The sequence below is a fragment of the Chelonia mydas genome, chromosome 2 (assembly GCF_015237465.2).
Source record: "Chelonia mydas isolate rCheMyd1 chromosome 2, rCheMyd1.pri.v2, whole genome shotgun sequence".
Classification (NCBI taxonomy): domain Eukaryota; kingdom Metazoa; phylum Chordata; order Testudines; family Cheloniidae; genus Chelonia; species Chelonia mydas.
In genome coordinates, this window is record NC_057850.1 from 249,076,896 (window position 1) to 249,103,105 (window position 26,210).

General features: G+C 39.9%; 1 protein-coding gene across 2 annotated transcripts in view; it reads left to right on the forward strand.

Annotated features, from left to right (window-relative positions):
• TTC21A (tetratricopeptide repeat domain 21A) overlaps positions 1-26,210 on the forward strand; it is a 60,550-nt gene that overhangs the window by 4,497 nt on the left and 29,843 nt on the right. For both annotated transcript variants that reach the window (XM_043541610.1, XM_007059437.4), the window contains 12 exons: positions 5,180-5,346; positions 6,996-7,118; positions 7,710-7,867; positions 8,688-8,772; positions 9,700-9,798; positions 11,325-11,520; positions 17,719-17,816; positions 18,793-18,993; positions 19,252-19,381; positions 21,143-21,300; positions 21,984-22,199; positions 24,600-24,838. In XM_043541610.1, the coding sequence (XP_043397545.1) occupies positions 5,263-5,346; positions 6,996-7,118; positions 7,710-7,867; positions 8,688-8,772; positions 9,700-9,798; positions 11,325-11,520; positions 17,719-17,816; positions 18,793-18,993; positions 19,252-19,381; positions 21,143-21,300; positions 21,984-22,199; positions 24,600-24,838 (1,787 nt within the window). In that variant the 5' untranslated portion in view covers positions 5,180-5,262. The remainder of the gene's footprint in view (positions 1-5,179; positions 5,347-6,995; positions 7,119-7,709; positions 7,868-8,687; positions 8,773-9,699; positions 9,799-11,324; positions 11,521-17,718; positions 17,817-18,792; positions 18,994-19,251; positions 19,382-21,142; positions 21,301-21,983; positions 22,200-24,599; positions 24,839-26,210) is intronic.

Consider the following 26,210-nt stretch of genomic DNA (forward strand, 5'->3'; position numbering starts at 1 on the left):
TTGTGAACAACACATCTTTTTTTACTATTGACAACACATCCTTCAGGACTGGTCTTCTGAGTTCAGGGTGGTCTGGTTGTTTAAGCATTAGGCTGGAAGTAATTAGACTCTCCAAGAAACACCTAGAAGTTCCCTACATTAAATCCTGCCTAGTTTGACTATACCTTTCATCCTTGCAAATTAAGAGAGTACTTGCAGTTTGTGAGGTGTGGATCTTTCGGATGAGATCTTAAAACCTATATTCTGTCTGCTCTTGTGGACATTACCAGTCCCATAGTACCTTTGCAAGAGTGGGTAGTTGCCTTTCTTTTATTTGCCAGAATAATCCCTCCCTTCTCTCCACACACACATCCCAGCTTCTGTGCAGCATATTGTACACTCATTATCTGACTAGTAGCTGACCTCTGACCTTAGAAATAGGCTATATAATTGCCATATGAATGTAGTTAATAATGCACGTTGGGATCCTTGGGGATAAAAAGTGCTATATCAATCTTATAGTAGAACCCCACTAATTCGCAGTTTATTAATATGCAAAACTAATAATTATCCCCCAAATCATAATTTTCATCTGACATCTCAGCAGAGATTTCATAGCAGAATGCAGTAAGGTGACCTCATATTACTATAGCTATTATTACTATAGCTATATTACTTTATAAAGCACATTGCTGAATATTTTAATATTGATTATTTGCATTATTGCAATGCCTGGGAGTCCCAGTCATGGACCAAGACCCCATTGTGCTAGGTGCTGTACAAACACAGAACAAAATACAGTCCCTACCCCTAAGAGTTTACTGTCTAAATATAAGACAAGAAACAACAGATGGACAGACAGACAGGGGAGTTCAAAGAAACAATGAGACAATATTGGTCAGCATCATGGGCAGTGATCTTAGCACACCAGCAACCTAACCGCTGTCAAGTTTTTATAGGTCTCACAGGAAAGGAGAGGAGGGGTTTGAATGAGGTAGCTTTGTAGATGTTTATGGGGAGCTTCCCCCAAGCATGAGCAACAGCGTGGGAGAAAGCACAAAGGTATTTGTTTGAAAGTGTAGCAAATGGGTGATTGAGGCTGACTGAAGGCGGGAGTTGCCCTTTCGATACTGAATGAGAGATGATAGGTAGGGTGGGGAATAGGTCATGAAGGGCCTTGAAAATGAGACAGATTATTTTATGTTTGATATGATAGAGAAGAGGCAGCCAGTGATGGGATGCAAAGAGAGTTTTTAAGGTCAGGCTTGACAAAGCCTTGGCTGGGATGATTTGATTGGGGATTGGTCCTGCTTTGAGCAGGGGGTTGGACTAGATGACCTCCTGAGGTCCCTTCCAACCCTGATATTCTATGAGAGGGGAGACATGGTCAAATCAATGTGATAAAGATCTTTGCATCAACCTTCTGAATGTATATCAGTGGGTAAGACTGCATTTGTCAAGGCCAGAGAAAAAGGTGCTGTAGTAATTGAGACGTGAGATGATGAGAGCCTGGATAAGAGTTGTAGCTGCATGGATGGATAGGAAGGGCCATGCTATGCAGAAAGAATCATCAATATTTTGACATAGCTTGGACGTGAGGACCTAGAGAGAGATCTAAGTGGAAGATGACATCCAGGTTATAGGCTTGAGTGACAGGTAGAATCATGGTATTGTCCACAGTGATCAAGATAGAACGTAGTGAAAAGGGCTTCCAGGGGGAGATTAAGAGCTCTGTTTTAGCTATGTTGAGCTGATGGCTAGACATCCACAAGGAGATGTTAGAGAGACACGCTGAGATTTTTATTTGGATGCAAGCAGATAGGTCTGGAGTAGAGAGGTAGATCTTTGAATAGACTGCATAGAGATGGTAGTTGAATGTGTGTTCGCAGATGAGATTACCCGAAGAAAAGATGTAGAGAGAGAGAAGGATGGGACAAAGAACAGAATTTGTGGAATGCCCCCAGGAAAGCTGAAAGGTGGGGGATGTCCTCCAAAGAACAAGCTGTGAAGTAGGAGACAACCAGGAGAGGATGAGTGATGGAAGCTGAGGGAGGACAAGATTTCATGAAGTACAGGATCAACAGCATCAAAGGCAGCTGACAGGTCAAGGAACATGAGGCTAGAGTACTGGTTCTAAGATTTGGCTAAGAAAGACATTAGCGATTTTGGCAAGAGTGGTTTCAGTTGAGTGCAAGGGGTGGAAGCTCTATTGGAGACGCTCTTAGATGCAACTCTGGACAGCTGTTGTAAAGAGTGTGTTCAGTTAACTGAAAGGTGAAAAGGAGATGGGACAGTAATGGAGAGGCAAGTAGGGTCAAGAGTGACTCTTTTAAAATGAGATTGACTAAGCATGTTTGTATTGTGTGGGGAAGAAGCCAGAGGAGAGTGAGGGAGATTAAGGAGAAGAGTAGTGTAGGGCAGGGGTTCTTAATCTTTTTCTCTTGGGGGCCCCCCTCAACATGCTATAAAAACTCCAGGGCTCAGTGGGGGCAGGGAGGACTTGGGGCTCCGGGCCGGCGGGGCGGTCCTTCATAGGCGTAGTTTGACTTTTATTTTGAGGGGGCAAGGGCCGGCGGGGCTTGGGCCAGCTCTACACATGTGGTCCAGGGAGGGAGTGTCACCTCCACTCCCTGACTCACCTCAGCAGGCCACCCAGGGGGGACACAACCAAAAAATATAACTCAGAGGGTGGACTCAGTTCAAAAAGTTTGAAAACCATTCAGGGTGCAGGGAGAGGGGTAGCTCTGTGTCAGTAGGGGATAGCTCAGGGTGCAGGGAGGGGGTAGCTAGAGGCTCTGTGCTGGGAGGGCTCCCTCTGCAGTGGCTGCTCTCCAAGGGCTCTGCAGCCCTGAAGCCGGGTCCCCCCGCTCAGGCAACTCTTACTGGCTGCATGAGTAGTCAAAGGGGGGTGGGAGCTGAGGAGCAGCCGCAACCCTGGGCACCAGCAGCAAACGTGGGAATGCCACAGCTGTCCGCTCCATGGCACCACCAGCCAGAGGAGCAGCTGCTCCGCACTGCCTAGCTCTGGCTTCTCACCTACAACCTGGCCAGAGGGCAGGGCCTGAGGGGAACTGGGGGAGATGAGGAGGGAGAGGAGAAGCCGGAGCTGCCCCCGGGACTACCCCACTCTGGGTAAAACACTGCAGCTTGGGGGGGGGCAACACCCTGCCCATGGGCTCAGGGCTTCTGCCCACGGGGAGCGCTGGGGCTCGGGGCTTTAGCCATGCGCTGCTGCTGGCTTCATTCTGGGGGTGCACCCTGAGGGGGGTGATAGGGTGATCCCAGCTTCAGTTGGGGGGGGGTGCCAGGGCTCCTGACTTTTGTCCTGCACCGCAGCCAGCTTCTGATGGGGCGGGGGGCACTGGGGCTACCTTGCTACTCCCGTCTTCAGCCTTGGGGGAGGGGCACTGGTGCTCCCAGCTTCAACCCCACGCCACTCCCAGCTTCAGACCGGGGGGACACAGGGGGTCCCAGCTTCTGCCCTGCACTGCTGCTGGCTTCAGCTCTTCACTGCGTCACTGCAGGCTTCGGAGAGGGCCGGGTGCCAGGGCTTGGGGCACTGGGTTTCAGACGGCGGGCCTGTGGCCCCCCTGAAAGGTCTTGCAGACCCTTGGTTGAGATGTAGGGTATGAGAATGTGTGCAAGGGAGGTCAGGAGATGGGGCCACTGGGGTAAGTGGTGGGGTTATAGGAAGAGAGCAGATGAGAAACTTCTGAATCTGTGACCAGGGAGAAGGAGGAGAGAGTTGTAGGGGGCAATGGGGAAAGAAAGGCAAGCCAAGGGGAGAGGCATATTTTGTCAGTTTTCCCTTAAAAGAAATCAGTCTGTGCAGAGGGAGAAGTGGAATTAGGAAGAGGGAAAGGTTTGAGGAGTGAGTTAAAGGTTGTGAAATGGCAGCTGGGATAGCAGGTGTGAGATTCAGTGAAGTAGAGTTGATTAGCCTGGAAGATGGTAGAACTGAAAAAGGAGAGAACAAATCTGTAATGGAGGAAGTGGGCCTGGTCACTGCATTTTTGCCAGAGACTCTCCACAGCAGGAGTGTAGGAAGTGGTTGTTGGGGGTGAGCCAGGGCTGGGGGCTGGCAAGGCGGACCTTTCAATGGGAGAGGGGGACAAAAGATGCAAGAGTGGAGGGGAGTGAGGAATGGAGTGAATCAGCAATGATATCAGTGGGGAAAAGATATTGTACTATGAAGAATTAAACTACACAAATTAAAATAAATGGGTAAATTTTATTTTATTATGCAGTAGCCTTGATGTTATTAAAATTGATTACTCTCTTATTTGCTCATTTGTAAAATTCTGTAATCCACAATGGGTAGCCCAGTCATTAGTACACATTAGCAAGGTTCTATTCTATTACTGTTAACATCAAACACAAAAATGAGTGGGAGCATTCCACAATGTTAGTGCATCATTCAGAGCACTATTTGTTGTTAATTGTTAACATATTTACATAATTGTTAAAGAACAAGAACACAAAGTAGATGGAACAACTAGAAGGAAAGGAGTAGGGAAAGAAAGAAAATATGGAGAGGGAAAGAGGACTGTTTATAGAAAGATAAGAGGAGAAAATAGAGTGGCATGAGAAAGCCAAGAGAAGGCAAATAGGCTTAGATTATAAAATAATTTCACTAATTGTTTGGACAGTTCCAGGAGTCATTAATCTGTTTTATTGTATTTGGTATCTCCAAGCAATGTGCAAGATTATTTCATAATACCAGGGAGAGAAAGGCAGAGAGCTAATATTAAATCTAATTGAAGTTATTTGCAGAAAGATATTGCAAGATATTGAGCACCTTCTATTCATGTTAAAGTGAATGGGATGGGCGTGTACTGTGCTCAGTACTTCCAGGATTGGGCCCAAATCTCACACATGTTGAGGGGAGAATAGAGCCTACAGTAATAGAGAATGGTGTGCTACTTTTTTCAATTTGTCTGTATGCAAAACAATAACTCCAGTTAAAATATACCTGTTCTAAAAGGAAAACAGCCTGCTATTTTTTGCCCCGATTCTGCAAACCCTTACTTGCATGATTAGCTTTGAGTTCAATGGAACTACCCATGTGAAAAGTTATCCACGTGTATAAGTGTTTGCAGGATTGGGGCCTTTGGTTCATTTGACTACCAAATACCATATATACCATTATATAAGTTCTATATATGTTTTAAACATTTTTGGTTGGGATATTTGCTTTCAGATCGTGATGCTGTTTTGGAGCTGGAAAACAAATTAAAGGAAACCCGGAAGACCGCAGGAATTAATGCATTATATTATGCAGGAATGTTTCTGTGGCTGATGGGTAAAAATGATAAAGCAAATGAATACATTGACAGAATGCTGAAAATGTCTAATGGATCTAGAGAGGTAATGTGTATATAAAGGTTTTTCACCCATAAGACAAATGTCTGCCTGAAGTTCTTAATATTTAAAATTAAATGTAATCACAGTTTTAATTAGATGGTAAAAAATAAACTGGCAAAACATAGTCTACTATCCCTAAACTTAGATTTACCTAGATGTAAATATCTTGTCTCATACACAAGCTGAGGTGTGAGCTGTTTGATGCTGTTTTTAAAACAGTTTGAAGTGGATGTCTCCACCTCAATCCAAATCAATATTTTTTTGCAAAGGAAAATAACTACATGCTGAGTTTCCACCGTGAAAAATGGCACTGGCTTTACTCACTGTGTACAAATACATTTGTGTACACTGTGAACAAAAACATTACTACTGTGTGCAAATATATTATTTGTTGTAAAAACTGATGAAACAGTTTTCACGGTACACAGATGATCAAAACACTAGTGTGTGTGTGATGCTACTGACTTGAAATGAATGAAGCAAATTGTTTCATCGCGGTGCTGTGGAGTAGGACAACTATCACATAAGTATGCCATGATGGGCCATCTTCTATTGTAAATGTGAGGTCGCTCCACTGACATCAGTGGAGTTAATTGATGTAACTGGGCACAGATTCTGTCCATAATTACACAGCCTTCATGCAGATTACCTTGGAATGTGTGCAATTTCTGGGAAGGCCTAACAGCCTGTGCTATAGAGAGGCAAACCCCATACTTCGATGAAATTTTTTTTGGAGGAATTCAGCCAGGGAAGACTCAAGATTTTTCCTTCTCTTGAATTCCCTCCCATGGATTTCATTACAGAAGAAAGCAGACTGGCCACAGAAGCAATATTGAACATGCAAAAAATTAGACAGGCTGGTCACATCTGTCACATGTTAACACATGCCACAGGTTGTGGATATTTATATATTGAAGTTTTGATGGATACGCAACAACAGGTGGATGACAAATCCAGACAAATTTCTCAATAAATATAATAGTTGAGGTTTTTTTCTGAAAATTCTCATCCATCTGTTGATGTGTTACATACTGAGAATTTGATAGTTTTGAATCCTAATTAAATGGATAAGACAACAATTGCGGGGGGGCGGGGAGTGTGTTCTGGTTTTATCCATATACATTGCCAGTGGAGGATGACCCTTTTAACAAAGATTGTGTGCAATGGCTAATTCAAATATTTGCCCGAATACTGACTTTGAGAATGTTTGAGTCTTGGTCTGTCATTTCTCTTCTGTCAGTAATAACAAAAATCCATTTTATAATCAAGGTAAGGCGCTGAAGGGTGTGCTTCATTGTGCTTAAATGGCACCTCTTGGTTGGCTAGGCAGTTGGCCATAATGCTCATTGAATTTTAGTGAGGAGGATGCTTTTGTAATTTTAAAGACAGGTGTATTGTTATTAGGCTGCATCAGTTATTGCTATGTATGGCTGAAAGTGATGCTGCTTTCTGATGTTATACCTCTTGTGGCTTAAAATAATTTTCAAAGGTGGTTAGAGATTGTGAGAGGTATCTTTTTATTATTTTTATGCATTTAAATATTTAAACAAAAATAAATGTACTTGAGACAAGAAATTAGGACTTTTCACTGCATATTGCGATTTGCCTATTGTGTAACTTAAAATATATGGATTTTTTTTTTACCTTCACAGGGTCTTGTGCTTAAAGGATGGGTGTACTGTACATCTGACAAACAGCATGCTGTTAAGAAATCTATCAAATACCTTGAAGAAGGGATCCAAGACACCACCGATATATTTGGGATGATGGGAAAGGTATGATTGTTAATTCTTGGGGGGGTTTTAACTCTATTTTATACTTTCCTTCTTACTTCACTCATTGTGATTGGACTTCACTTTTGACAGAGAGGACACAAGACAACTTCCTTTTCCTGTGCCCACACATAGCATTGTTGACCCCTAGGTTGCTTTCCAGAAATATGCAGCCTGTTTTCAAAGTGATTTAGGCACCTAAAATGCAGATAGGTGCCTTGTGAGATTTTCAAAAGTGCCTAAGCAGGTTCAGTGCCTAACCCCCATTAACTTCCAGCTCCTCCCTTGCTAGTCCTGGCCATGAAAGTGGGTAGGGAATGGAAGATGCTGGTATGCAGTTCTCTAAAATGGTTACTGGTGAGTCTTGTGATGTCTGTGTGGGGACGGCTTGGAGGCCCTGAATTTAATCCCCCTTCTTCTTGGCTCCAGTTGCCACAACAATAAGTGATCTGGATCTTTTGCTGGTTCAAGTAATGAAGCAGATGGTAATTAGCTACCAATTTAATGATATTCATTTAGCATATCAGTACAATCTGCCACTTTTCTGAATCAATGAGATTGTTTGTTTGTTTTTCTTTTTTTTTTCCTCCATAGGCAAGATATTTCATGATGCAACAGAACTATTCAGGTGCTCTGGAAGTAGTTAACCAAATAATAGTCAATTTTTCTGGTTTCATACCAGCATTTATCCTCAAGATGAGGCTATTTTTAGCTCAGCAAGACTGGGAGCAAACTTTAGAAACTGCACTAAGGTAGGGGATAATAAAAACCAAACAAACCCAGTACAGACTAAGATATGTGATTTCCTTTCTAAATTCTATTACATGCCTCTATAAAGTTGTAACACATATATTTGTAAAGTAAGAGTATATTTCTTCTTCAAATTCATTTACTCAAAATACATTTAACAACTTAAAATATTTTAAGCAATTTTCTTCCATGAGGTCCCAGACTAATTTTTCCTGATATTAAGCACAGTTTCATGGTAACTGAAGTGTGTGTCCCTGGGACAGCATTTGTTATTTATATCAGAGTGTAAATTCTCAGATTATGTATAATAGCAAAAAAGCCTATCCAGCAGTGTCTCAGAGCTCAGGTCAACTGTCTTAGGCTTGTAGGGCTTGTGATATGGGGCTGAAAATAGCCATGTAGACATTCACGCTCAGGCTGCAGCCATGGGCTCTGAGATCCCCCCCCCCCCCAACAGATCTCAGAGCCTGGGCTCCAGCCTGAGCCCGAATGTCTATTCAGCTATTTTTAGCCCCGTGGTGTGAGCCGTGTGAGCCCAAGTCAATTTTTGATCTGGGCTCTGAAACTCACTGTCATGGAGTTTTCTTTGCTGTGTAGATGTACCCTTCGATACTCTAGAGCCACCGTTTTTCCTACTTTCTATTTACCACAGTTAGAAATGTATCATTTATGAAGCTTTAACTCAATGACTAGATTATCTTTCAACATCAGAGAACAAGCTGAATCTATTAAAAATAACTGTATGTACTGTATTCTGTTTTGCTTTGTAAAACTTGCAACTTACATATAATACATATACATATATAATAATTATTGTTTAAGAATCCTGAGTAAAGATGGGACCAATATAGATGGACTTCAAGCTAGTATTGTAAATGAGCTTTCAAGAACTGGAAACTTGAATGCAGTGAGTATTCTATATTTACAAGTATTTGAAGTATAAAGTTGAGGCCTTGATTTTTTTGTGATCCTTAAAGACTCATGGTATTTTTTCAAGAGAAGTGGTATGAAGAGGTTCTAATCCTAGAAGACACCCCAATACTCCATGAATCCCAAACCATCCTCTGTCACCGTAAGAGCATATCCCTATATTTCCAATATCAATATTATACTTTCATTCACACTTGATGCTGGAATGAAGTCTTCAAAGCTGACCTGCATCAATCCCATCTTTAGACTCCTTCCAGGTTTCTGAAGTGCAAGGGATGGATTAGATGGCCTTCTAGAGGTGCTTTTTAGCTCAAGTGGTTCTGTGATTTTTAAGAGCAATAAGATGAAATGTAGTTGGTGGGAAGGCATGTGAGCCAGTTTATTGTTAGTATCCTAAACTGTTATAAATGTTCTCTGTAAATCACAATGTTAATTTACTTGGCCAAGTGATTTCTGCAGTTAGAATAGAATTCATCCAGCAGCACAATGGTGATGGAAGGCTGCAACAGAACATTCGTAATTCTGCTGTAGAACAGAAGTACAGGGAGAGTTCACAATGTTGTCCTGTGACATAGCTGATGTAGGCTTTTGTGGAGTAGGGGTTGGAGAAGGCTGATGAAGAGACAGAGGAGAGGTCAGTGGGTTCATGATTATGAAGCCCGTGGGCTTGAGTAGCAGCCACTGAGCCCTGTATCTTGCCTGCTGACTTGATGATGGATTCTATACTCCATCCCAACACAGTCCCCTACACAAAACCAGTCTACTCAGACTTCGTTTGGTGGTCATGAATTTTACCCTATGTAACATTCAAAGGACTCTTGTGTAAAGAATGGTAGTATTATCTGAATTATTGTCTCTAATTTTGAAATAAATTCATTAGTTCATTAAATATTTTTTTCTGCAGGCATCATTTCAACTTAGAGATTTTATTCATTCTTTGGAGACTAAGGAACCTCAAAATGCAGACTTACATCTTCGAAAAATCCTTGTGGTCAGTAGATTGGTAAGCATATTTGTTTAAAAACTGATAGTAATTATGCATCTGTGGAAGCAACTACATAGTTGCAGTTGTAACTAGTTTTCCATTATAGGTCTATTCTGGACCTCTCTGATTCAGTCTCCGAAAAAGAAAAAATCCTTTCCAGCTTAAATGTCCTTTGTGGCATCTGATGAAAGTACTTTTTTTTTTTTTTCCTGTAAAGTTTTGGTGCAATTGCTCAAAACATCTGAGAGAGATGAGAGTTTTGAAAATGTAGGTTTTCACCTTTGGCAAAAGTCTTAGCTTTTTTTAAAAAATCACCTCCAAATGTCTGTCTATTAAATTAGTTTGTTTTATTCATCTGCGCTCGGTAAGAGCTACTTTCTTTGAGTGCTTTGGGGAACATTACACAGTTAGTATTCGTAAAAAGAAAAGGAGTACTTGTGGCACCTTAGAGACTAACCAGTTTATTTGAGCATGAGCTTTCGTGAGCTACAGCTCACTTCATCGGATGCATAGCATATCGTGGAAACTGCAGAAGACATTATATACACACAGAGACCATGAAACAAAACTTCCTCCCACCTCACTCCTCACGAAAGCTCATGCTCAAATAAACTGGTTAGTCTCTAAGGTGCCACAAGTACTCCTTTTCTTTTTACGAATACAGACTAACACGGCTGTTACGGTTAGTATTAGAATTATTTGATATGGGCATTATCATGCCACTCTAACTCACATTGGTTAGAACCTTACTCCACAAATAGTCCTTTTTGCCTCAGTGGTGCATACTCACAGACAAAGGTAATGCTCAACAGGAGTAATTGTGACAGTATCTGGCCTATGGATTTTAGAACCTGTCCATTATTATGTTTGTTTAAACATTTATATTGCTGTAGTGTCTGAAGACCTCAACCAGGTTGTAGCCACATTGTGCTGGGCACTGTCTAAACATAGAGAAAATGACAGTCCTTTCCCCCAGAGAACTTACAAACTTAAGGGTCTGACTTTTCTGCAGAGTTCATAAAATCTACAATGCTAAGAAGTTTGCAGAATTGTTTGAAGAAATGTTGCAAGCAGAAGACCAAGATTCATTAGTTAGCACAGTGTTATCTGGCATAGCTATTCTCTAGAATATGTCAGTCACATACTCAGACAATTTCACAGGAAATAGTTTTTCCTTGACAACTTCTACCTAGAACTCAATGATTCTGGCTTTGTTATGGGTGAAGTGGATTCACCCTTAATATTGGAGACAAGCTCTATGAATAATACATAATATGTTTGGCCACCCATTGGATATTCCTCAGAAATGAAATCCCAACCCCATTGACTTCAGTAGAGCCATGATTTCACTCCAAATATTCCATTTGCCGCTTGGTATTCCAAGCCAGTGGGCCTATTTTATTGTTAACTATTTTGTAGATTTGCTATATTTAAGTACTTATTTTCCCTCTATTTTATCTGGACTGAATTGGAATTTCTTGTGAAATTGTTTCTTTATATTCTGTACATTGTTCAGTAGTCCATGTGAATTTTGTTACTTTCAGTGTGGGAAAAATCAGCAAATCTTGCAGCTAATATATGGATTTATTGAACGCTTGTATACAAAATTAAAGTCTTCAGATGCATGTTTTGCTAATGAGCTGGGATATCAACTGATTCTTCAGGGGAAGTGGAAAGATGCTTCTGTGTGGTATAGAAGAGCCATGGAGCTGGATGAAAGCAGTGTAGATGCCCTAACAGGTAGGGTTGGTTTGGTATTTTTAAGAGGACTCTGATAATTTTAAGCTCTTTGGGACAGAGAATTTGCCTTCCTTTATGTTTGGAAAGCGTTAGCACATTGTGGATGCTATTGGAAACAATAATAATATTTCAAGACACCAGCTACTTCAGCTTTTTTTTTTTTTTTTATTAACAGATATAATATCTGAATGCAACTGGGTTTGATCAATGTTCTTGGTTTTCCTTTTTTGCATTAACATTTGTATTTTTACATACACTCATATATATGGAGTATGTGGGCCAGATCCTTGGGCTGGGCTAAGTCCCTTTTGCACTGCTTCAGTGGTGCAAAAGGGGTTTATAACTGCCCCAAAAAGGGCAGGTGGGGGATTCTTCTACCAAAGGGGAAAATTTGATATTACAAGCCCATAAGGTCTTTTGTGTGTTTGCATAGATACTAATGTCATCCACACCAGAAAAATCTGAAAACAAGTCATCCCTATCTACTAACTGCAATAAAGTTTTCAAATGTGCAGGAGTTCTATGAACTTACAGTCTATGAAGGCCTTTACTCATCACTTCAATCACAGCTTGTGTTCACATCCACTGAATCTCCTCATGAAGTCTCTGTTTATTATGCTTCTCACAGTGTTTCTCCTTCTCCTGGTAGCTGTACAGTATCTGCAGCTTCTGCATTTCTAAGTGCAACCTTTTCAGTTCCAACTCTATTGGTGCCATTGTCGCTCATGCATTCCTGCATCTGGGCACTACCTTCCATACTCCTGAACAGCTTTACCTTAACCTGAGAGCTTTTCTAGTTTTGTCCTTGTGGCATCTTCCTCAAGGCACCCAGATGTGTTACCCCAGTGCCTCAGCAAGTAAGAGCTATGCGGCTGCTAAGCTGTGTATCAGCCTCCTGACTCACCAGCTTGTCTGCCTTGCAAGCAAACTCTTCAAGACTATGCCAGTCTAAAATCTTGCCTTGCGCTTTCCTGTCCCCAAGTTCCCCAGCAATGTTTCCATGCAGTATCCAGTCCCTCTCAAAAGGGGGACTGAAACTATAAAATCTGGGGCAAACACCCCAAAACATTCCTCTCTCTCCCTCCCCTTTGCATTCACTGTACCTGAAGAGACAAAGGAAGCAGCCTTTGGACTTTGGGGGAGGGTTGCTGACCTAAAGAGCTTGGTCAGTAAGACTGCTGTTAAAACATGTGGTGAGAAAACTTTGCTTTGAATCTAATATAGTTGGTTAAGTTAGGCACCAGTAAGTGTTTTATCTTTATTTTTCCTCTAACCATTTCTAACCTTTCTACCTCATTACATGTACTCACTTAAAATCTATATCTTTGTAGTTAATAAACTTGTAGATATAATACGGTGTGTTCAAGTTGAAGTGTCTGGGTAACTCCTTTTGAGGTAACAAGTTGTGTGCATATTATTCCCTTAAAGGAATAATGGATATGACATATTTGTACTGTCCAGGAGAGGGCTGGGCCGTACAGAATGTACATTTCTGGGGAAAGATCTGGGACTGGGAGTGTGTTGGGTCACTCTGCAGCATAACCCAGGCTGGTAAGAGCCAAGGGGTGGCTGGCTGGCTGCAGCGCGCGCGCGCACACACACGCACGCACACACACACACACACACACACACACACACACACACACACACACACACACACACACACACACACACACACACACACACACAGAGCTGGGAGTGACTTACATGCTGGAGGCTGTTTGTGAGCAGTCCAGGTTGGAGGCTACAGCAGCAAGGCATTGTAAAGGGCAAACGGTTACCGGGCAGGGGTGGTACAGATACTCATTAGTCTGGATTGTACCCTGGTATGTCACACATGCCCAGGGCAGATGGAATCTTTGGGAATTTAGCTGCAAAGTTCTAGTAAGTCACTACTGCGCAGGTGCGAACTACAATTTTTCAAAGGCTTATAATTTAACCAAAATTGGGCAGATTTTAACAGGAACAGCAAAAGACACATCCCAGACACAAAGACTGCCCCTTGCCGATTTCAAGTCCCTGTTCCAAAGCACAGGCAAGAGCTTCTTAAAGAAAAGGTTGCTATGTTTTTTTAACATTGAGAAAACAGCATATTTTTCCTAGTTTTGCTCTTAAAAATTGTTGACATTTAAATTTTGAAAAAATTCAACTTGAAGTAAACACCCAGAGTGGAAAATTTCAGCCCAAATAGTTAAATTTGGCAAAGTTATAAGCAACTGAAAACAAGAGTCTTAAATTGGGAAGTGTTTGGACAGCCTTAATAACGGGCGGAGCTAGCAGTCTGACTTATAATGCTCTTTTGTTAGAGCTGCAGTCTTGTAAGTGCTGCAAATCTCAAAAAGAAAAGCATGCCTAGGGCCCAATCTTGCAATGTAGTAATAGCTCCTTTATCACTGAAATCAACGTCAGTTGAGGGCACGTAACACTTAGTACCTTGCAAGATAGGCCCCAGTTCAGCAAAGCACTTAAACAGTTATTTAACTTTAAACTAGAGCTGTTAATTGCAGCTAACTCACGCGATTAACTCAAAAAAATTAATCGCAATTAATCGTAGTTTTAATCGCACTGTTAAAAAATAGAATATCAATTGAAATTTATTAAATATTTTGGATGCTTTTCTACATTTTCATATAAATTGTATTCTGTTTTGTAACTGACATAAAAAGTGTACTAAAACAAAACAATGTAAAACTTCAGAGCCTACAAGTCCACTCAGTCCTCCTCGTTCAGCCAATCACTAAGACAAACAAGTTTTTTTACATTTACAGGAGATAATGCTGTCCTCTTCTTAGAATCATAGAAGATTAGGGTTGGAAGAGACCTCAGGAGGTCATCTAGTCCAACCCCCTGTTCAAAGCAGGACCAACGCCAACTAAATCATCCCAACTGGGGCTTTGTCAAGCCTGACCTTAAAAACCTCTAAGGATGGAGATTCCACTACCTGTGTAGGTAACCTATTCCAGTGCTTCAGCACGCTCCTAGTAAAATAGTTTTTCCTAATGTCCAACCTAGACCTCCCACACTGCAACTTGAGACCACTGCTCCTTGTTCTGTTACCTGCCACCACTGAGAGCAGCTTAGCTCCATCCTCTTTGGAACCCCCCTTCAGGTAATTGAAGGCTGCTATCAAATCCTACCTCATTTTTCTCTTATGCAGACTAAATAAGCCCAATTCCCTCAGCCTCTCCTCATAATTCATGTGCCCCAGCCCCCTAATCATTTTCCTTGCCCTCCGCTGGACTCTCTCCAATTTGTCCACATACTTTCTGTAGTGGGGGGCCCAAAACTGGACGCAATACTCCAGATGTGGCCTCATCAGTGCCGAATAGAGGGGAATAATCACTTCTCTCGATCTGCTGACAATGCTCCTACTTTTGTAGCCGACATTGCAAGGTATTTACGTGCCAGATATGCTAAATATTCATTTGTCCCTTTGTGCTTTGGCCACCATTCCAGAGGACATGCTGATGACACTCGTTTAAAAAAAAAAAAGCATTAATTAAATTTGTGTCTGAACTCCTTCGGGGAGAATTGTATGTCCCCTGCTCTGTTTTACGTGCATTCTGCCATATATTTCATGTTGTAGCAATCTTGGATGGTGACCCAGCACATGTGGTTCATTTTAAGAACACTTTCACTGCAGATTTGACGAAATGCAAAAAAGGTACCAATGTGAGATTTCTAAAGATAACTACAGCATTTGACCCAAGATTTAAGAATCTCAAGTGCCTTCCAAAATCTGATCGGGAGGGGGTGTGGAGCATATTCCACACTCCGATGCGGAAACTACAGAATCCGAACCACCAAAAAAAAAATCAACCTTCTGGTGGTGGCATCTGACTCAGATAATGAAAATGAACATGGTCCACACTGCTTTGGATTGTTCTCAAGTAGAACCCATCATCAGCATGGAAGCATGTGCCCTGGAGTGGTGGTTGAAGCATGAAGGGACTTATGAATCTTTAGTGCATATGGCACGTAAATATCTTGCGACGTCAGCTATGACTGTGCCATGAGAACGCCTGTTCTCACTTTCAGGTGACATTGTAAACAAGAAGCGGGCAGCATTATCTCCTGCAAATGTAAACAAACTTGTTTTGTTTGAGTGATTGGCTGTACAAGAAGTAGGACTGAGTGGACTTGCAGGCTCTAAAATTTTACATTGTTTTATTTTTGAATGCAGTTTATTTTGTACGTAATTCTACTTTTGTAGGTTCAACTTTCATGATAGAGATTGTACTACAGTACCTGTATTAGGTGAATTGCAAAATACGATTTCTTTTGGTTTTTTACAGTGCAAATACTTGTAATCAAAAATAAATATTAAGTGAGCACTGTACACTTTGTATTCTGTGTTGTAATTGAAATCAATATATTTGAAAATCTAGAAAACATCCAAAATATTTAAATAAATGGTATTGTATAATTCTTTAACAGTGCAATTAATTGCACTATTCATTGCGATTAATTTTTTAAATCGCATTATTAATCGTGATTAATTTTTTAATTGCTTGACAGCCCTACTTTAAACACATTTTAAAATTCCACTGAAGCTAAGACTCAAGCACATGCCTAAAGTTAAGGACATGCAAAAGTGTTTTGGTGATTAGTGATAGATTGTTCAGTTTGGATAATAATGTGGAGTACAGATCAATTTAACTTTTTTTTTTTTTATCAATTTAGAAAGAACTTTTTTAGTATTTGCCAACACGGACTGTACTATAGGTGTGCATATGCTCCATGCACATCAGATCAGATTTGTTCAGCAGTGGCCTGTAAGTCTGCACTTGTGCCCTACATGTCCTCAAGCCCCTCACGTAAGGGCATAAAGGATGGAAAGGGACCATCTGCCACTCAGTTCCTTCTTACAACCTGTGGCGGCAAGATGGAACTTCCTTTGTGTCCTGTTTACCCTGTAGCTGTATCTTTCTCATTCTTCTGACCGTTAGTGTTAGTTCTTATAGTTATTAGTACCTAGTTAGGCCATTGGCTCTTTTAACAAAGGTGGGAGGAATTTTAGTTTCCTCACATTACCTTGGTACTATACTTAGGCACCATCCCTGTGATGGAAGCTAAGTCTCCAGATTTTAAAATCCTTCTAGCCTGTGTGGCAGCTATCCCCTTAAATGATGGGTATGTTAAGTGTGTTTCTGGCCTTAGAGGGACACGTCCCTGAAAAATATTTGCTCTGTAGATTTTTTTCAAATGTCACCTAACAGGCTAGAGACGTCTGATTGAAATTATTTTTGTTAAAGTGCTAAATAAAAGGTGTGCCTGGTTCTGAGACCCCTTTGTGAAAAGAAGGTCCTGTTGCTTCAAAACTCTATTTAGCCAGTGGTCCTGGATCCTGAGTTTCCTTGGACTCGAAGACACCTAGCACCTCAACAAAGTCTACTGACATCGTCACACAGATCCCCTTGGGTCAGTCAGTTGCTCCTCCTGCCCATGGTAGGAAAGAGTACTGCTCTAAGACTGTGTCCTGGCACCAATCACTGTCACCAGTTTATAGAGTTGCTTCTTGATTCAAAGTCAGCAAGGGTTTGTCTCCCTCAAGAGTGGTTTGACACCACGAGTCATCTGATATCAGATCTTAAGATTCAGCCAAGGACATCAGTGAAAGTCTCTCTCAGACTTCTGGGTCATGTGACCTCTTGTACAGACATGACACCGCCGTGTTATGTCTCTGTCCACTCCAGCGATTACTAAAGTTAGTCTATCAGCTAAACAGATGGCGTGAATCTGCAAGTAGTCATTACTGAGAATATCCTATCACCACTACTCTGGTGGAAGGATCCACTAAATGTCTGCTACGGTGCCAATCAGAATGAGATCTGTATGAAAAAATACCTGAAGAAAAAACGGTTACTTACCTTAGAGTAACTGTGGTTCTTCAAGATGTTTTGTCCACATGGATCCCATAACCTGCCCTTCTTGCTAATGCAGAGCTCTTTAAACTTGGGATTCTGTATTGGTGAAGGAACTGAGTGGAAGCTGGGGCTTCGCTACCCTTTATGCCCTTGAATGAAGGGCTCATGGATACGCAGGGTGCACGAACAGCCCAATGAACATTGCTGGTCCAAAGAATCCAATCTCATGCACACAGGGTGCTTGTGTACCTTTTTTATTGTTGTGGTTAAATGTCCTTTTTATTGTATTTCTAAGCACTTGACATGTTGTTGTATTAATGTTGTATTACAGGTATTATTTGGTGCCAGGTGCTGGAAGGGAAGCTGGATGAAGCAGAGCACCAGCTGGAATTCTTAAAGGAAGTTCAGCAGTCCATTGGAAAATCTGCGGTTAGATATAGAAATACAATTGTTTTCTTTATTTTTGTTCTTCATTTCTACACATGTTCCAGGCACATTGAACACCTTTAAAATTCTGTGCAGTTATGCTGGTGTAAATCCAGATTAACTTCATTGACTGACAGAATCTGTCCCACAAACATTAACAAAATATATTCAATCAATCTTCAGAACTAGACTGTCTAAAAACTTTCTCAACTCCATTCCCCCCCACAATTCGTCCTCCTTGGGAAAAGCAGGAAGGGACTGCTAAGTCTTGAAGGATGTTCTGAAGGCTACCAAATCTGGGCTCTAGAAGATCAAGGTGAGAAAAATGTTCCAGAATCAAGGATCCTGCACAGAAAACACTACTGCCAGCCTCCTTTCATTTAATCAGGGTTGTTAGCTGCAGCTATGATTGCAATTGCTTTTGTATCACATGGGGAAAGAGACAGTCTTTTAAGCAGATAGTCCCTGCCATTTAGGAATTTATAGGTCAAAATCAATGTCAGTGTTCATCTGGAAATGGATGTGCAGACCCTGGAATACACATGTAATGTGCACCCATTGGGGGATGCTTCTTAACAAGTGGACCACATTCTGCTCTAGCTGTAGTTTCTGAATGCTTCTAAGGTGCAACACCATCTGTGGTTCAGTCATGCAAGATGCTGAGTACTTTACCCCCAGTCTAGCAAAGCACTTAAAGCACATGCTTATCTTATGATTTAGTAGTGTTTTACACTCATTTGTTACTTATTTGCGTGGACGTAAATGATTATACAAAGCCCTAAAGATCCAACATTTAGACAAGGGATGGGATAGTTCCCAAAATAAAACACACAATTTGATGTAAACGGATATAAGTAGCCTAAACTACCTTCAGATGATCACTCTGTGTTTGCCCTGAAATCCACTGGAGTTATGTGCACTTATCTAAAGACAGCATTTGTCCTAATATAGTAAAATATGGGAATTTTCCTTTTCACAGGTTCTAGTTTATCTTCAGGCAGTTATTGCTTCAAAGAAAAACAAGAATGAACCAGTTGCAACTGCCCTTCTGAATGAAGCTGCAGAACTTCATTTTTCTGCTTTGCATGGCCTTCCTCTGAGCATGGAATACTATGAAAAACTAAACCCCATGTTCCTGATTGAAATCGTGAAGGAATATTTAATCTTCTGTCCCAAACAGGTGGGAATTATTCTAGATTAAATATTTAGTATTGATTTATTATCTGTTTATATTTAACTTTGATATTGTAATTTAGAAATCTAGATGTTTAATTTCTGCAGAATACATGCCCATAACTTTCATTGATCTTATGAGGCGATATATGTAGAAATGGAGGAGAGACTAGACACCAATATATTTTCTTTTGAAATGGTACTCTGTATACTACACTTCTGGAAAATATGTAGTAAGGCCAGTCTAATTCTTAATTTTTCATAGCCTAGGTCACCCGGTCAAATTGTATCTCCTTTTCTTAAACAAGCAGCTGTAATTTTGAATCCAGTGGTTAAAGCTGCTCCTGGTATGCTGGAGCCTCTTTATCTAATGGCACAAGTTAAATATTTATCAGGTAAGACAAGACCATGTTGTTAAATCCAAATAAAAATAAAAATTTACATGCTAAGAAATGATTAAGCTTAAGACTCATTGACTGCTAGAACACATTCTGAAAATTTGGGTTAAACTGAGTTAGTACCTTTTGATGTATGCAGTGTTGTTGTATCCATGTTGGTCCCAGGACATTAGAGAGAAAAGATGGGTGAGGTAATATCTTTTATTGGCCCAGCTTCTGTTGGTGAGAGAGACAAGCTTTAGAGCTTACAGACTTCTTCTTCAGGTCTGGGACAATCCCACCAACAGAATTTGGTTCAATAAAAGATATTACCTTGCCCACCTTGTCTCTTAGTACCTTTTGATGTATTATGCTTCTTTGTGTCCCTCAGTTTGTCCAATGAAATTACATTACACCACAAAATTTGAAACGTAGGTGGATTTTGACACTGGCTTATGCAAGTGGCAGTTTTCAAGGGTAGGAGTAGTAAAATATTTAGAAATTTGTCATTAGTTGGTCTCTGATAATGAAACGGAGAGAGAAGAAAATATGATCATTAGGAATATATTAATTATTGGGATTAAACCAGCCATTATCACTATTTCTCAAAAGTGGGAAAAAAATGCTAGGATCTGATGAAAATACTACTCCTGTTTCATTTCCAACTAAATATTCCCTTGGCCTTATGGGCACAGATCCGGTCTCCAGAGGTTGTAATGAAAGAGCAAAAAATGTAAATGACTGCCAACAGCTATATAAGACATTTGTGCCATTGAGTGTCTGCACTGAATGAGGTGGGTCTCTGTGGGAGCCATTACTAGCCTGGCTGGAACTACACCATCCTTTAATTAAATTATCTGGAAAAATGCCCCTTTATTTAAAATGATTCCAAAGCAGTACTGGAGAACAGAAGAACTGGAGAGCTACTTCATTGTTGAAGTCCAAGTTGTGACACCACCATATAATCACGGTGGGACATCTTTATTTCACACTGTAAACTGAAATGAGATTTTGCACCTATGTGTTGTCACTGAGACTCAACATACTCATATATTCCTCCAAAGTATGGGGTTTATATTTGTATAGGCAATAGTCAGAGTTCCCCTCTCAAGGGATTTATTATCATTTCTAAATTGATGCCAAGACACTACAGTGATGAATGTTTTGAAGTAAAAATAATAATGTAAAAGCATGAGGCAAAAGTCATAACAATGCCAAGACATCATACCAGAACTATTTTGTGGTTCTCTCCTACTCATTAAACATCGTATTTCCAGTCTTCTCATCTGGGGAAAAAACAGAAGGTTGTTTCTTCTCTCCTTTGTCGTCTCTCCCGTTCTTGGTTGCTGGGAGAGAAGTACAGTAATATTCTGGTGATTCTTACTCCAGGAGTCAGAATGCTATTTCCCTGCATCACAAAGCAGGGCTTCTCTGATTGATGCTCCTTTAACTGCCAGAGATCCAAGCAGAGCAAGTGAGTTTTCGTCAGATCTGCAAAGTCAGTAAGAACTACATGTAAGACTGTAAAGAATACCACCCAGCTGTAGAATATATTTGACAAACTGGCACTTTGTACATGCTCTGTACATCATGTTTTATTTATGTTATGCTCTCATTCTTCGTAGGTTAAAGGCTCTGGCTCTTTTCTCATACTGACATACTGACAGCATCATGGCACATATCAGACATTACATTTGCAGTATATTCACGTTGCTTATTTAAGACAGTTAATAAGAAAAGCAGGTCAAAAACAAAAGAAAATGGTCAGTTGTTTTTCAGGTGAGTTGGAAAATGCACAGGGTACTCTGCAACGTTGTCTAGATTTGGACCCTACATCAGCGGATGTCCATCTTCTAATGGCCCAGATCTATCTGTCTCAAGGAAATTTCAGAGAGTGTTCTCATTCATTGGAGTTGGGGGTCAGTCATAATTTTCAGGTAAGAGCTAGTACTGACTTCAAAAAATCTTTTTACTGGAAGTATTTGTTCACAATATACAATACACTGTGTGAGTTAATCCCTTATATGTTGTACTAAACATTTTCCTCTTAGGAAATATCCTTAACTAACTTACACTCCACAGAAGTGAGAAATGCAGATATACTGATACCAGCTTCAGCAGTGGCATACACCACCATACCCCATTTGTTCACTTTTGTATGTTAGTGCTTTCAGAAGAGTCGGTACTCCCCAACCAGTGATCTTTCATGGCTGTCTCCTTATCACCATATCAAATGTATGGGAGGAGCTACAGTAAAGGGTGTGGTCTAATGTCCTGAGATTGGTCACTTTTATTCCCCCTATCTGTAGTAACAGATGCCTTCCTAACAGAAAGGGTTACAACGTTTATGATGTTGAGATATTTTCTTAGTTTTATTTTTGAATGAACATTCTTGAGTTGAGAGCAATTTATCTATATCAGAAGGACATCTATTCAGCATTCCAAGTCAAAGTGGTTTCAGTGCACTTGACAATTCCACAGTTATGGTTTCTCGACAACCAGCAATTGAGAATAGACTTTTGAGTACTTGCATAAGTAATCATTGCAGGATCAGGCTCTGGTTGCAAAGTAACTGAATTTTTGTCATGAACATACAGCATACACTTAATACTTTTTTCAGGTTCGTGATTATCCACTGTATCACTTCATCAAGGCCAGAGCACTGAATAAAGTAGGAGATTATCCAGAAGCCATAAAAATTTTAAAAATGATTATCAATTTACCTTATATGAAGAAAGGTGAAAGTAAAAGAATCTTTGGTACCAGTATAACAACCAATGAACGGGTGTCCATATATCTGGAACTTGCAGAAGCTCTTCGACTCAATGGGGAACTGGTAAGAAATTGAATGTAAACTACATTTTCAGTAAGGAAAATGGGTCATAAATTTTAATTAAAAAGTCAGGAGCCATTCTGATTAGGTAAATCTAGAGTAATGGAATTCGGTAAGGAAAACGAAACAGGCCATACATTAATAGAGCACAACAAGAATGATGTTTGTAATCTAGATTAGTTGCTAAAATATCTCTTGAAAGATGTTGTGAAATTCATTAGGCAGATATGATATTTTATGATTGTAAATTGACCCATAGGAGTCTTTTTCTATGTCCGGTCTGTGTCTGACCTTGTAGGAAAAGGAGACATCTAGAAGAAGGTACAGAATCAATCTTCTTGGGCCTCCCTAAGCAGTTTTGAGGGGGCAGTCACACAGAAACTATACTTTTCTTACACAGTAAAAGAGTCTTAATTTTTCAAACTATAGGGATTTTGAATCCAACAGCACAGTTGTAAATACTCTCCAAAGAGGAAGTCCTTTTGGTATACAGTCCATTTGTTATAGCAAGCTCCGCATATATTTTATATGATGTGACTATACTCTGTAAATTTTAGGAATTGTAGAGTTAGTCCAAGTGTCTCATTAGGCTCATAACTTCACTGGGCTATGAAAATTGCCCTGTTTCTTAGCAATGCAATGAAGATGATTCCAAATGTCACGGAGGGGATAGTTAACATTCACTTTATCAATTATCCACTATATATTATGTTATTATTGTATGTAATAATATTGTCCTCTATATACCTGTGAGGTACTTGATGGCAATTAATCTGAAAGCATATGTTTATACAGAATATGCCAACATTTTAGTGGTTTCCCCTAACAATACTGGGTGAAATTAATGGGAGTTTTGCCATTGACTGCAATGGCGCCAGGATTTCACCCACATGGGGTGTAGTGTACCATACATGCTAAGTACTTCACTACATAGAACAGACAGTATAGAATAACAAGGGGTTTTATATATATGCAAGCAAGTTTTATATATGGATCCTACAACTAATAGCTGAGAAGTTGTGTGACTAAAACTTTCCATCTCACCCTCAAAAAGCTATTTAAATATTCCCACAGTAAGTAGTCATTCAAAAAAGGCCATTTGTAGTTCTAACTAGAAACAAAAATTGCATGACCTAATAGGTACATTTTAATTCCTAATTTCAAATTTAAAATACCTATACTATTTGGAAACAGTAGTATAGCTGTCATCTTGTGTATTATGTGTGTATACATTGTCCTCAACTTAGTCTAGAACCTGATCCTGAGCCGTGCCTTTCACTGTAGTGTGAGCTGTAGGCACTCAGTATTTCTTGGAATCAAGTGATTAGAATGTGCTTTGGGCACAGTCCATAGTGTCCTCTGTAGTGCTCATTAAATTATATGTAGTAAAACTTGTCATCAGTCATTTAACTGAGATATGTGGCAACTGCAATAAATCCAAAATGAAGTGCCTTCTGACACACTTAAAAAAATCAGGAGAATAGACAATGAAGAAACTCTCATGATTTATTGGTGCCTTTTTTCCTTTGGTAATAATAGCATCAACAGCTTCCAGTGTCATTCTTGTCTCTTCATGGAGAATTAGTCTATGCTGTTCTGAAGTGCTGAACATTCCCTCTCTTGCCAATTAAAATATATATTGCTCATGAGAAAGTTTGTCATTAGAGTTGGGACAAATTGGTTAATTGAAATAAAGCATCTCCAAACAAAAGGGTATTAGGTTGAATATTTTCCCCAAATAACCTACTTTCAAATTGCTGTCTGCTATTCAAAGTTAGATAGCACATATTGTCTGAAATATTTACATAATTTACAAAGAGATAACTATTGCTTATATATAGTAAATTTTAAAAATAGACTATATCACAAACATGCAAGTTACTCAGTTATAGATTAGCTGAATAAAGCCTTAACTTTATCAATAGTTCTCTTTTTTGCTTAAGGAAACACTTTTATTCAATGCCAGATATAACACTGCATGCTGTCAGACTTTAAAGCATCACACTATTCTTTATTTGCATTGCAGAAGTGCCTAGAGACACCAGTCATAGACCAGAATCCCACTGTAGTAAGCACTGTACAAACACACAACCAAAAGACAGTACATGCCCTGAGGAGCTTACAATCTAAGTATAAGACTGAACATATGGATACAACAAACAGACAGGGGAAACACAAGGGAACTGTGAAGGTAACAATGAGACAAAACTGGTTAGCACAAAAAGAAAAGCAATGGTCCCACTGTTTGCAATATTAGGGTTTTGGATTCAATTGAACCTCCAGTTTAATATGAAATGAAAATGGGTTTGGGGCTTTTAAAAAGAAATACATTTTGCACCAGCTAATCCTTTGATGGTAATAGAGTAATTTAGTTAAAAGTTTACTTATTTTTTAATATTCCAGCATGAAGCTACTAAAATTATGCAGGATGCCATTAATGAATTTAGTGGAACTCCAGAGGAAATCCGCATCACTGTTGCTAATGTAGATTTGGCTCTCAGTAAAGGGGAAGTGGAAATAGCGCTAAGCATGCTGAGAAATATCACCCCAAGCCAGCCATATTATACTGAGGTTAAAGAAAAGATGGCTCAGATATACCTTCAGATACGGAAGGATAAGAGACTATACATTGGATGTTATTGGTAATATTGTTTAAGATTAAATATGTTAAAAATGTTTACATTTTCAAATATTTTATTTTAAAAAGACAATGGCTTTATGTACAGAAAAAAAGCTGACAATATAGGGCAAAACCAATTTCAGAGCCTTTTGGAAGCATAGTCTAGGAGTGAAAGTACAGAACTGTGAATCCAGAGAACAAGGTCCATTTCTACAAGTCATGTTTTAATTTCAGTGTTGTTTGTCATAATCCATTCATATTTTTGTTAAGATAACAAGACCTCTAAGAATCTTGGGGGAAAGAGAAAAAATTAGAAACAGTTGAGAATCTTAAGGAAATACATTAATATTTAAAAATACCACAACAAACATTGTTATGACATAAAATATTATGCTAAACAGTTGGGGTCAGATTGTGCCACCTTTTTCAGGTACTATTGAAAACAAAAGGTCAGTTTTTGGAATAAATTAGTACTCAGTGGGAGTACGGATGGCAGAATTTGCCATTTAATCACTAGCCAAGGGTATATATTTCCCGCAAAACTGGCATTAAGGGTCAGATATTTCTATTTCAGAACTAGCATTTTTTTTATTGGAAGAAGCTTTCATCTTCAGCTAAAGAAGACAAAAAAGCTTTTCTGGCATCAGAAACATAAAATACATACTGATTTTGACTATTGGATAACATCGGTTTTATGGGGAAAAGAACTGAAGTGGGGAAGACTAAATGCCAGATTCTGTCACTCTCTCACTGAGTATGGCCTTCCTCCAAAATTAGACCGTTCAGTCAATAGGACTGCTGACGGAGAGCTCAATTATGTCTTTGCCATTAGCCCTGTGTTATGGGCAGTGCTTTGCTGTGTTGCCCTAAGAGTAGCTTGAGCAGGGAGCAGGAAACAGTGATTCGCAGAGAGAGCATTCTGTGTGGAGGCTGTACCCGATGCAGCATACGCTCCCTGAAGCATCAAGTTCACCCACAGTGTTTGGCGTGCTGAGAGATCAGAGCTAAGGCTCTGACCTCTCTCTGCTCCCTCTGGCTCACCTGTACGGTTAGCCTGCATCCCCTCCCATGCTAATAATGATGATTAAGGTAAATGGCAAGAGGAGCATCTTGCACTCCCTCATGCCACCCCATTGCCTGGGTCACAGTTTTGAGTAAGATACTACTCAAAATGAGAAAAGGGGACAGACCTACAGAATCTGGACCTACAGAAATAGAAGTAGACGTCATGATTCTATGATTAAATGATTGATTTATCACTCGGGATATATATTCATTTAAAAGCTTTCTACTGTCACACAAGTGGCAAAATCTTCAGTCCAGCACCTCTATAACCGAAAGAGATTTTACATAATCATTGTAATGAATTTCCATACACATTAAAAGCATTAGAG